The 13,877-nt window shown below is 36.3% G+C and overlaps 1 protein-coding gene across 4 annotated transcripts in view; it reads right to left on the reverse strand.

Moving 5' to 3' along the window:
- INPP4B (inositol polyphosphate-4-phosphatase type II B) overlaps positions 1–13,877 on the reverse strand; it is a 563,010-nt gene that overhangs the window by 281,384 nt on the left and 267,749 nt on the right. For 3 of the 4 annotated variants that reach the window (XM_036311860.1, XM_036311863.1, XM_036311861.1), the window contains 2 exons: positions 5,890–6,107; positions 4,027–4,071 (listed from right to left, as the gene is read on the reverse strand). In XM_036311860.1, coding sequence (XP_036167753.1) covers positions 4,027–4,071; positions 5,890–5,980 — 136 coding nt within the window. In that variant the 5' untranslated portion in view covers positions 5,981–6,107. Of the gene's footprint in view, positions 1–4,026; positions 4,072–5,889; positions 6,108–10,827; positions 10,957–13,877 lie in introns of those variants that run through there. The other variant, XM_036311862.1, reaches the window with a different exon arrangement.

Raw genomic sequence — 13,877 nt, forward strand, 5'->3', positions numbered from 1 at the left:
GACAAAGCCTTAACAACCACAGAGGATAACCTTTCCTTACTAAAGCCACTCTACTATCTGAAGTAACCTTCCTAAGGACATCTTGTCATTGGCATGCTGTGATAAAACTGAATTTTAACCATTCAACACATTAGACTTATTGTTTTGAATTTATGGCATATATGATGTCCATATAAAATATGGAACACATTTTTATAAGCTTTCTATTGACTCTGGGATGAACTTATAAAATAGTTCATAGAAATTTATTTTATCTCATTGTCAATATTAGTCTCCTCTATACATTTTCAACAATGGATTCAAGAGAATAAATGTACCCAGATTTTAAGAAATGATCACTCTTCTTAAATGCCAGCTTTGTTGAAATGAAAACAATTTTATTAAACCATAAACAAAATAAGCATTCTCCAGGGTTTTTAATTATTTCTCCCTTTGTGAAAATAAAAATGCTTTCAATACACTCAAATGAAACAATGAAAGAAATGTGGAAGCAGATTTGCAGTTGTAAGAGTGAATTATTTAATTTAAAGGCAGCCAACCATGAGATATACAGTTAACAATGGACATGAGATACTCATTTTTTCAGCACATGCTTATTTTGTGATAGCAAGATATTTTTAGTCAATTAGCTTGCTCAATTGACTAAGCATCTCCTACCTCATTTAGCTGAATAAAGATGTAGCAGGAGAACTTCAGCAAGATATAGTGATTTTATAGGGGCATACAGACAAGGAAGAAACAAATCCTCCACAGAAAATAACTTATTCAAAGCAATAGACACCTAACAAAATCAGTGTAGCTGTTTTCTTGCAAAAATGCAAAGCCATTGGAATTCTCAATTTATTTGAATACTCAAGAATCAAATATCAAAAATTTAGTTGGAAAATTAAGTGGAAAAAGCTCCCTACCTTGTTTATCCTATTTTTTGTTAAAATTTTTTATTTTTGTTTTCAGACACTATGCTTTCTAATTAAATAAATATGCACATTCTTCAACAATGATAAAAATATTTAAGAAATTATTACTCTCATTATTCCTTATGAAGTTAACTATGTAACAAGTGAAGTGTTGAAGAATTTGTGGGATTAAGAAAACAAAGAAAAAAGTGATAAAAATATACACTAAAAAATATAGTATCCTTGAAAGAGTAGTTTAAGTATCTTTTTTATAGAAATAAAAAGGTTGAGGATCTTAACTACCATGCTAAGAGACATAACAAAGAATTTGGGGAATTTATCTTTCAAGATCAACAACTCATTTCCCTGAATACTCTAAATATCTTTCTTTTGTTTAATCATCGGGCACTTCTTGCCCTGTGATAAGATAAAATCATGTATTGTTAAGAAATCTAGTGTACTTTTTAAATAAACATTAAAAAAGATACTTGATTTTTTTTAAATGGGAGGTCTATCATTATGAATCATTTCCTGCAGCTACTCTTCTTTTAGATCTATGATCCAAAGCCAGAAATTTAAGTGACAACAGCATTGCTACTGAACTTGACTGGACTTTCAAAATAACAGCATAGTTAGGTCTCTGAACAAGACAGATCACTTAAATTCAAACAGAAAACAGGTTTTGGCCCAGACATGCTGTCTCTTGAAAGTTGACCACTAGGTTTACTGAACCTCCTCTACCCCAACTGCTTCTGCCTGCTTCAGATTACCCCTGTTCTCCAAGATGCAAATAAGAAGGCTTATATCTGTGGTTTGAAATACACTGAATAATTCAAACAAATTTTTACTTTTCAGAAGTCCTGTCAAAAACGTAAAATAATTATTTTTTCATTCAAAATAAAGTATGGCTAGATGAAGGCTCAAGTAGTAAGAGCTATTGTCAGTGAGTCAAGAGGTGCCTAGGCCTATTTTGCTTCTCAGCTCCCTTTCTGAAAATGAATTGGTTCTACATCTGGGAACTCCAGGAAAAACAAAACAAAACAACAACACGTATAACTTCATTGGTATTACCACAGATGTTTCTTGAGTTTTCACATTTCTGTTTCTCAATACTTGAGAAAGAAAAAATCTAGAATCCTTAACTTACAGAACCTTTTAGCTATATATGTAATAAAAATGAAATGTTAAAAAAATAAATTATACCAAAATCAGAAATACTGATAACAATAAATTCAGGTGAGGCTGTGGAGCAACAGGAACTCTTACACATCACTGGGAATGCAAAATGGTACAGCCACTTTGGAAGACAGCTTGACAATTTCTTACAAAACTTAAATATATTCTTACCATTTGATCCACTAATTGAGCTCCTTGGTATTTGCACAAAGGTGTTGAAAAGTTATGTCTACACAGAAACTTGTACAAGATATTTATAGAACTTTTATTCATAGTTGCCAAAACTGGGAAGAAACCAAGATGTCCTTCGGTAGGTAAATGGATAAATAAACCATGGTACATCCAGAAAATGGACTATTATTCAGTTCTAAAAGAAATAAGCTACCAAGCCATCCTATACATTAAAAGGATAATATGCAAATTGGCCCTAACGGCAGAATGACCAGAACGACTACTGGACCAGTCACTATGAGGCGCACTGACCACCTCATGGTCTCTTTCCCCAGCTGGCAGGCTCCAATCGCCTGATGGCCACCCACGGCAGGGGTGGGGCCGGCGAGTGGGCGGGAACAGCTGACCTCTCAGTCCCTTCCCCTGGCCATCTGGCACTGATCACCTGATGGCGAACAGGAAACAGGGGGTGGGGGGTGGGGCTGGCTGCAGGCAGCTGAGGAAGATGGCCCTAATCGCAGGCCAAGCCTAGAGACCGTACCCGAGCACGAATATCGTGCACTGGGCCTCTAGTGAGAATATATAGAGAAAACTTAACAGCAATTTCAGTGAAAGAAGGCAATCTGCAAGGATGATATACTTTATGATTCTAACTATCTGACCTTCTGAAAAAGGCAAAACTATGAAGTCAGTAAAAAGATTAGTGGTTGCCAGGGTTTAGGGGAGGGACGGATGAATAGGTGGAGCACAGAGGATTTTTAGGGCAGTGAAAATCCTCTATATCTGTGGTTGGCTAACTGTGGCTCACAAGCCACATGCGGCTCTTTGGCCCCTTGAGTGTGGCTCTTCCTAAGCCTTAGGAGTACCCTAATTAAGTTAATAATAATGTACCTACCTATATAGTTTAAGTTTAAAAAATTTGACTCTCAAAAGAAATTTCAATCGTTGTACTGTTGATATTTGGCTCTGTTGACTAATGAGTTTGCTGACCACTGCTCTCTATGATACTATAATAATGGAAACCCATAGAATGTGCAATACCAAAAGAGACTCCTAATGTAACCTATGGACTTTGGGTGATGATGATGTGTCATAGTAGGTGCATCAACCATACAAACGTCCCACTCTGCAAGGGATATTGAAAATGAGGGAGGCTATGCATTTGTGGAGGTAGGGAGTACATGAGAAATCTCTACAACCTTTTACTAAATTTTGCAGTGAACCCAAAACTGCTCTGAAAATGAAGCCTATTAGAAAGGACAAACAAACTATTAAAATAAAAATTATAAATAGTTATTTTCTCAATAAATTATGCCTCAAAATAAAAGCATCATCCGTTTTTAAGATCGGAAGAATAAGGAGGCATTTTTGGGGACGTGAGACTGAAAGGGGCACAAAGGAAAACAAAGAAAAACTCCACCTTAGGTCGGTTTCCAGCCAACGGAGTAAAGAAGTAGACACACAGATTTCCAGACATGCTGATTAGCAACAAAACCCAGTCACTGCATGAGAGTGAGTTCTGGGCACCATATCTGTGGTTGGCAGACTTGGTTGAAAGGCCCAACTTTGTCATCACTGAACCCTATGTTCTTGGGGGAGTGAAGTGACCTAGTCCTCAGCTCAGATTCTTTATGTAAGAAGAGAGAAAATAGCATTTACCTTATAGAACGTTGTTCATAAAAGATTATAAAATATATAAGGATATAAGTAATGTACCTACAACTTGCAAACTTTATATACAAATTATTATATTTATCGACAAAAATAAGATGGAGTTTCTTACCAAGGATAAATTCCAACTGCGGTTCATTTGGCATCTTCTGAATACCTATAAACAATAGGTAAGAATTCAGATTAAAGATATTTAAGTCATTATCAAAAATATGTCATTGAATGTTACTATGTTTCACCATGCCCAGAATATATTAGTATATTATTTGGCAGAATAAAGAAAGTCAATTGATCAGGTTTATAAGCAGTGGGTTCTCAGGGGAAGACATAATATTTGTGACAGAACTAGATATAACTAAAAATTTGACTGAGCTACTTAGCTCCACAGCCATTAAGAATCTCAAATATTATAAGCTGTGACAAATATAAAACATTTCCCACTGTGTCTGTTTCTTTTAAATGCATGGAGATAGAGATGGAACTTTCAAAAAAGGACAACCTCTCCAAAGCACTCTTCCATATAGTTTTCTCAAACCACTCCAACCTGCTATACACAGTGAATTACTAATTAAAAGGCTATCTCTAGATAGGTTATGAAGGATATTATGCTAGTGGTTATACTGCTAGCTTTTTGATAGCTCAAATCAACATTCCATTAAATGCCTCTATTTCTCTTGTTGGAGGTTTTTTTATAAAAAATCTAATAACATGGCTCAATGATTTAAGATGCAGTAGAAGGGAAAGTAAGTCTGAGGACAAAGGTAAGGAAATGGGAACATCTAATGACTAAAGGTAGAAAGACTAGGCTGTGATAAGTGAGAATGGCAGGTGAATGCCTAAAGACCGCACACAGTACAAGAGTGGATGAGGCCTGGGATGCCATTTGTTAGCTCTCATGGTGGCCAAAGAGGCAAAACTAAATTATGGACAAGTAAACCATTTGGCAGTAATGTAAGAATATTATGCAAATCCTTTCCTTCTTTATTTTTACTAGTGGACTCATCAGATACTATTTAAATTTAATAGCATCTGGTCACTAATATATTGTTAGAACCACCTCTCTGTATAAAAATCATCCATTTTTTATTTATAGAGTTCACAGGTTTTGCATAGTAACCATTTTATTTTTCTTCCTGCTGACATTTAACAATGCTATGGTTAACAATTTTAGACTTTCCAAGAGAGGTTAAAGTGACAATCATTAGGTAGGCCTTTGTGCATTTTGAATAGTGTAGATTTTTAAAAAGGTTATTAACAATTAACTCTGCTATAAGCTCTGACAACCAAATTTCTCAAAAAATGCATCCAACTAATACCATTTTCTAAGGTTTATTTTTATAATGTAAATTAAATGAGAGGTTAGGCATATGTTTGCCAATGTTAATAACTGGGCAACAAGAACCTTCTGAAAAGTAAAGAAAGGACACAATTCATGCTAAACAATAAAACCTGAACCCTAGAATTTTGAACATGGGAGAAAAACATATAATTCTTCCAACGATTTTAATTATGCGAGTAGCACAAATCCCGATTGTAATGCTCATATGTAAATCTTGCCCAAGTCTCCAGGCTTGCTCTCTATGGGACCTGGTGCTCTCAGGTAGGGTAGTGACAGCAGTGCAGCCATTTCACCCTAAAGCTTTCCACTTAGTCCTTGGTGTTAAAGGGAAAAATGTCTATGTTCCAAAAAATAAATCCACATGAGATTATACAAATGCTAAATAGAAGGGGTACGTAAGAAGTATTAGTGTCTTAATACACATTCAGCAACTTTGATTCTACCATTTGATATTTAACAGTTTCATGGACTATCATCTATCTCATAAAAGATGATAAGAGATAAGAAGCATTTCATAGACTCACAACAAAAGAAGCAGTGCAAAGGGAAAACATGTTGTTAAACTTATGCCATTTGTTAGAAGCCCAGTTTCTGTGTGTTTGTCAGAGTTCCAAGAAGGGTCACACACATACTTACTTGTCAAGTGGAAGTCCCCACTCTCATTTGCCTGGGGTGTGGGAAGGAAGTGCTGGCCTTCTTCTGATGTGCCTTCCTCTTTGATTTCCATGATCAACCTTCACAGTTGCTTACTTTTCAGTTTTCTAATATTTTGTGTCCAAATGTCACTGCCAATGATTCCTGGTTTAGTATCGACGTATCTTCACACTAAAGACCTGATATCCCACTCTGAAATTCTGCATTGAGGAAACATCAACAGCAAAAATATCAGTTACTCTAGAGTGCAGTCGAAAGCTAAGAATTAAAGGTGGGTAGAGACTATAACTACCTGCCTGCCTATACCACTTTTACATTCAAGACCAATACACCCGGTTAATATAAAGGACTCTGGGTTAAATGAGTATTTTCCCTGCAATTATGTTATGGTCATATGAGGGAGTTCTAAATCCTGAAAGGTATATTCTTTCTCTTTTAGTTCATTCTGCAAAATAGCAGATAGCTACAGGGGATGCTAACTTAAATGCACCTAATTTAGCAGCAAGGACAGACAGCATCTTGTCGAGGCGTTATAATGTTTCGCCAAAGTGAATATTACTTTCATTCTTTCCATTAGAACTGCCCTTTATACTCATCTCTCCAACCATCCTTGTTAGGACATTATTCATGAACACATAAAGATAATTTGGCATGACATTCTTCTTCCAAGATGAGCCAGCAGGTTGTGCAGGGGAGTTTCCAACCTCATCATTATCCACAGAGTCTCTTGCTGCTCTGCCTGATAAAGGTGTAATTGTTTAATGATCGAGGTAGATGTTGAAAAGAATGAATAATAATCCTTAAAAGCTAAAGCTCAAGGGGAAATGAAAGCAATAGCAAAGTGATAAAAATTAGCATGGAGAAAGGAACCTTTCCAAGAACTTAATACCCTGTTAATACAGACAGCCTCCAAGTTTCAAATTCATTTTGATATCTAGCATGATATACATGACCAAAAATTAAATAGAAAAAAATCAATGTAGTTTTAAACCAAGTGACCAGTTGGATTAAAATGTATAAAATCTTTAAATGTCTACCCAATGCTGTTTAATGAGATTGCTGCAATAGAGTTTGGGTTTGGAATACTAATTTAGTCTCCAACTACACAAATCCACATCCTTACTCTTTGTTGTTCTTAACAAAGCAACTTAATTTATAATTCAGCTCTAGTTTTTAAGATCATCTGGCAAAAATTAAATCCAGAAAGCATCTTGAATATTTAGAAAATAATACAATAAAGTTGCAGATAAATACACATTCGCTGCTAAAGATATAACGAGGAATACTTGCTGGGGTAAAGGGCCATTGCACCATATTCTGTCAATTTGAAGATTGTATTTTGAATTAATACAATGCTTTCTAATTTATTTTTGACTATTTAAACTTAATAGTCTTTCTGATAAGGGCATGTAGTCACTGAACCACATTCTCTCCAGTACCTATGACAAATGCATGAGCATTAGTGGGGGTGATATCTGTGGAAGACTGCTATGTATAGGACTTACAGGAGTTGGTTAACTTTACTATACTATTTCTTGACCAAAGACTCAACCCTCAGTTCTGATCAGTCACTTTAAAAATTGAAAAGGAGACCTAAATAAGGTAATATGAATGAATCCTAACAAAATCCCAATTCTGTACACTAATGGTGAATAATTAATAAAATAATATAAACTCTATGTGTGGGTGTGTGTAATTTGGAGGTGAGTGGAGAGGATTAAAGTGAGATGCCTAAAAGGACTTGTTAACATGGTCCAATTTTAAGCATAACATAATCCATTCAAAGCTATTCACTATCTGAAAAATAACTTCAATTTTAGAGAGAATGGAGCCACACATACAAATCTGAAAGGAGAAATCAAATCCACAATGTTATACATTTTCTCTCAGTAATGGAGAAAAAAAGTAGGCAGAAAAACAGTGAGGATATAGAAGACTAAACAATACTGCCAACAACTTGACCTAATTGACATTTTAACACAATTCATCCCACAACAAAATACTGATTTTTTTTGAAATATATATGAACAATTCATTAAGATTATATCTTAACTCTAAAATAAACCTTAACAAATTTAAAAGAATTAAAATAAAAACAAGTATATTTTCTGACCATAATAAAATTAAACTAGAAATCAAAAAATATCTGGAAAATCCCCAAATATTTGAAAATTAAACAATACAGTTCTAAATAATTTTACATATTCAGAGGTTATTCATAAAATATATACATATATGCACATATTTGAATCAGAATGAAATCCCTGCCCTACAAATTAAAAGATACCTGGAGGAAAGTTTATATTAATGCTTATATTAGAAAAGATCTCAAATCAATGATCTAAGCTTTCATCATATAACTAGAAAAAGAGCAAATTAAACCTAAAATAAGCAGAAAAAGGAAATAATGTGTGTAAAGCATAACTGATAAAGATTTAGACTCCAGAATATATTTAAAATGTTAGCAAAACAACCCAATGGGAAAAAAAAGCCTATCAAAATATATAAATAGGTACTTCAAAAATATCAAACACAGATTGCCAAGAAACAATTGAAGAGAGCCTCAACTTCACTAGTTATCATGGAAATACAAATTAAAACCAAATGAGATGTAAGTGTTTAACCATCAATAAGTAAAAATTTTGAAGTCTCAAAACCTCAAATATCGATAAGGATTTAGAGCAATATAAACTTTTATGCGCTGTGGTATTCCAACCACAATGGAAAATAATTTTGTAATATCGAGTAAAGTTGAACAGCAATTCCACTTCTAAGCTATATTCTAGAGAAATTCTTGCAAACACATACCAAGACACAGAAGGAGGTTCACAGCAACTCAACTTCTAATAATAAAATATTGAAAACAGGCTAAATGCTCAGCAATAAGAAAGTAGATAAATATATTGCTGTCTATTCATTCTATATAAAATGGGTTGTCATCTCACATATCAACATGGATTAACTCCACAAACCAAGTATAGAGAGAAAGAGGTGAAAGAGTGAGGAGGAGCTGAAGGATGGCGGGGAGGGGATGATGGTACTTATAGAAAGCTTTGAAACATGTAACATAATACTCTAATTTTATATTATGTAGGGGTGCAATCACAGAGAAATGCATGAAGAGTTATGATGCCTGGGAGATGTGATCAGGGATGGGGGAAAACAGGAGCCTTAAAACCAGGGCTATGACCCACATGGGGATTCACCTCTGTCTTCACTGCTCATTTTCCCTCCTGGGGAATGTCAGGGTACTTGGGAGGCTATTGCCGCTATAGAATAATTATATTCAAAGGTTTGCAACTAGGCCCCTAGTCTTAGGAACAGGGATCTACCCTTATTTTATATCATTCAAAAACAATAGCAGAATAAAAACAAAGGTTTCAGGAAAAGGTTCCCTTTGAGAGAAATGGACATAAATTGACAAATTTGATATTTTACCTGAAAAAAACCAACAACTATCAGGAATTTTTTAAGGTCAAGGCCCTCCTGGCTTCTCACGGGGCCCCTGACCAGGCAGAGAATAGCTCCTGTCAGAGCAATGGATTAGCATTCGGGGCAACATTTCTGCCCAGGAAAACCAATTGCATCAGAGACAATTGAATTGTCCAGACCTTCAGTATGGTTTTGTTACCAATATTAAATTCAGTGAGGATCTGCTTTGTCACAGAAGAAAAAAGATGAGAGCTGTCAGGACTCCAGTTTTATCAAAAGTCCAGCTACAGGGGCTCAGTTCTGGACCAGCTGGCAATGTTCTTCTCAGCTTTGCCCTGAGGAAGTAGCCTTGACATGAAACAAAACAGAAGACCCGAGGATTTAGCAAGACCAAACAACAACAGTCTTTTAAAGCTTTGCCACTTAAAATGTGGTCCCTGGGCCTGCAGTGTCTGTATTCCCTGGAAGGGTGTTAGAAATGCAGACCGTTGAGCCAGACCCAGATCTGCTGAATTAGAATCTGCCTCGTAGCATAGGTGATTCCTGTGCACATTCAAGACTGAGAGGCACCACTTTGAGGCACAGAGGACCACCAGATTCCAGATCTGTACACTGGGAGAGGAGAAGAAGGAGCTCTAGCAGATTTAAAAAAAAGTTGATATGGACTAAAGGGCCATGTCACTTAGCCAGACTTTCTAGACGGATGGCAGGAGCTTTCATGGATCCTGGCCTGGACTTCAGTCTCTTCAGCCACTGACTCACACCGAACCTCTAGCGCTTCTTTCTTCCCAGGATCTCCTAATCTCAGCATCTGCCTGGGGCCCCTGATACCTACCTATTCTCTCACTTACTACCTGGCCTATTGGTGATGGACCCTTGCCAGTGACCAGTCTTACCCCGGCCTAGATTCCATCCCCACTCTTACTTCATTTTATCTTTGCTCTCTCCAGCCTCAACTCTGCTGCCTGGCTCTTGGCAGTCTACTCAGCTCTTGGCAGGTTAGACCCAGGTACCTCCGGGGCTAAACAGAGCCAGGTCATGGCATGCCACACTTCGATAAGTGTTGGAGCAGCTCACAGTAAGAACTGGTGACTTATTGTTTATCCATGCAGGAGCATTGTCCAGAAATTTGCTGAAAATGTACTGTGGGTTTTAGGGCACAAAGCAGTTCAAACTACTTTGACACAATGAAATACGGAGAAGGGGATGGGATGGTGACAAGAGAACCAATTCAATAAAATATAATTGACCAGCATCATACACTTCCCTTTGCTCCCTATAAATATCAACTCCAAGGGGCTCTACTGATACCCATCCAGTCTTCACAAAGTTCTCTTTACCACCACTTCTGAAGTTCATTTTAGCCAAATTTTCTAAGGACTTATATGCCTTTTCTGAGTATACAGTATGTGCCATGCTCTATGTCATCACTCTATAAGCATTAAATTAATATTCATAACAAATTTAAGTTATTAACTCCAGCCTTACCAGTGAAAAACTGAAGGTTAAAAAGTAATTTGTTTCAGGACCCACGTCGTAATTACAGAACCACGGATGTGAACTTGAGTGTCTGATTTCAGAGCATTTTCTTTGTTCTTTTTACCATGTCTTTTAATTTTATCCTACCAAAATTTATACACTTTTATTATCCCTTAAGAAAGAAATTAGGGCAACGGGCAGAGAGAAAGAAGGGAGGTCTAAGAGACATTTATTTATGCTTTCATTTATGTTACTTTTTTTTCTTAAAAGGAAAACCTCTGGAAAACCTATAGTTTCTCAATATAGCATTTAATGCCTAAGTACCAGAACCAGGGAAAAGAAAATCAGGTCATGATAGATGTTTTTATAATTCCATGTATAATGTCATTTCTGATGGAGACATAGTCATCCCTTGTTCTTTTACTTGGTCTTGATATGAATATAATTTCAATGGACAGCCAGCATGAAAAAAAAATCAAGAATAAAAATTCTAAATAATTGAAGTTTGAAAATGGAAACTAATGATTGAATGCATCCAATTCTCCAGGTCCAGCATTCTGGATACTTAACAAAGGAAAACTATTTTCTTCCTTTGCTTCTTTGAGTCATAGGGCTCCCTTTTGGAGATCACATTCCAGTAAAGTAATAACCTCAAATTGTGATGAGTATTAAATGATCATTGAAAGTAGCAAAATCTTGATGTTCAAAAGGACAGAACACAAAGCACAATGGAGAGAACTCCATTCAGCAAGCAGAGGGACTATGCCTTTGGTTCATTATAAATCAGAGATCAGTCTGTCGCTCAACTGTTTCAAATTAGGATAAGAACAATGTTGGTCTCCACTGTACTAGTATAAAAAGTAAAATCAAGTCTCTTTGGATCCCTGTGACAAGGCAACCCATAATCCTGAGAACTCAGAGGGCTCTGCGTCAACACCGCATCAGATCTGAGCCAGAATTTACATTGTTTCCCACAGTGACCTGATGTCCTGGGGGGTGGGGCACACCTGGACCAACTTTGGGAATACAGCTAGTCAGCCATCTGATGTGTGATCAAGTAATTCTGTGTTGGTCATAAAGATGGAAGCATCCTGAAGAATTACAAAGTGAGGGTGGGAAGCATGCTTGATTTGATCTCAAGAATCCCTTTGCAACAGGTTGGTTACATATGTCTACCTTTAAATTACTAGGGTGATATATTTCAAGAGAAAACAGCATTGAAGAGACTTTAAGGAATCAGGGTCATCCCATTTAGGGTATGAGAACACACAGGCCCAGAAATGGGACGGAAGAGCTCCTTGTATGCAGCTTGCTAATGGCCCCACGGGGATTGAAGAGAAGGTCTGTGTTCTTAGGTGGTCTTTGTGCCCTTCTCTTCAGCGTGACACTCTTGAGTGCTTCTCCTATGTCACCTAAAGGATTAATGAAAATGGGATGTTTCAGAAAAGACTGATGTCTCATGGAATCTTTTTCTTCTTAAATACTTCATGTGATACATGGGTTTTGTTTACTTAAGAAAAACTGATAAAACCTGATCTCAAGCCCCAAATCTACTTTAAAAAACAAAAATTGCTATTGCACAGCAAAGGTTTTAAAAGCTAGTACAGCCCTAACCGGTTTGGCTCAGTGGCTAGAGCGTCGGCCTGTGGACTGAAGGGTCCAAGGTTCGATTTCGGTCAAGGGCATGTACCTTGGTTGCGGGCACATCCGCAGTAGGGGATGTGCAGGAGGCAGCTGATCTGTGTTTCTCTTTCATCGATGTTTCTAACTCTCTATCCCTCTCCCTTCCTCTCTGTAAAAAATCAATAAAATATATTTTTTAAATTTTTTTTTAAAAAAGCTAGTACAAAGGGGTTATATAGCAATTCACTAGAAGATTGGGCATTTTTTAAATGGCCTGTCATCTGAAAAACAAAGTTAAAGACAGGAGTTTATTGTCTACACTTAAGACAACAGGGTTGTTTTTCTGATAACTTCATTTAGCAATGGCGTATTCCATACACAATGACTCCAAGCAGCCTGTCTCAAGCCTAGCTTGAGAAGCAGGGACATATAGAGAGTGTTTTAATTTGGTGGAAGGTTGATTTTTTTTCACTTTTATTAAATAAGAGTGCTCTGAGGAAGTGCTGCCTCAGCAACGTCAAAGATTCAAAAACCTTAAGAACACTGTCACCCACATATCCAAGGACTGTTAAATACCATGTGCTCAAGCAAAACTGAAACTGAAGCTGATTATATCCTCGGGGCATTTCTAATACAGACATCATCTATTAATTCGCAGACTGATTGAATTCCTTATGATGATACATTTCAGGTTCAATTAGTAGGAACTAAATTATCTATAGTTTCTGATGATTAATTGCTCATTTTCTTTTGAAATTTGAAATTTCAAAGGAAGACAGATAATGAGTTTAATTAAAATTTTATCTTCTGCCTTTTATTATGACAGGCAAGAATAAATGTATATATGTGATTATTCTAATTTCACTTTAGCTCTCCAGAGAAGTTCACAGAGCGCCTGAGGTTATCTACAAGGAATATAATATGCCATAGCTAAGTTTTCTCAGTCATACGGTCTATGAGTTTTATTTTTCACTACCAGAAGTTTCCTTACACTCCTCTAATATGTACCCACTTACACATTCTACCTTAAAATATTATCCAATAACATTGCACTACAGTGTAAGAACAAACAATAAGTAATAAAAAAATTCAATTCCTAAATTTGAATTGGGCACAATATCTACAAAAAGAATAAGGCTGAGCAGTGAAGTTCCAAGCCATTGTTCCATCTGCAAACTCATCTAGCATTTCTCTGTGCCTCTCACGGAACTAGAGAAAAGCATGGATTTTTGTTTGTTTGTTTATTTTGTTGTGTTTTTTAAAAATATATTTTTATTGATTTCAGAGAGGAAGGGAAAGGGAGAGAGAGATAGAAACATCAATGATGAGAGAGAATTAAGCATGGATTGTTTTAACAAATATTCTCTGTAACCTGAGCTGACATTCTGTGATCATGGGGAGTATAAGAAGGATTGCCATTGAGGCAGTATGACATT

The sequence above is a fragment of the Myotis myotis genome, unplaced genomic scaffold (genome assembly GCF_014108235.1).
Source record: "Myotis myotis isolate mMyoMyo1 unplaced genomic scaffold, mMyoMyo1.p scaffold_m19_p_6, whole genome shotgun sequence".
In the NCBI taxonomy this organism is placed as follows: Eukaryota; Metazoa; Chordata; class Mammalia; order Chiroptera; family Vespertilionidae; genus Myotis; species Myotis myotis.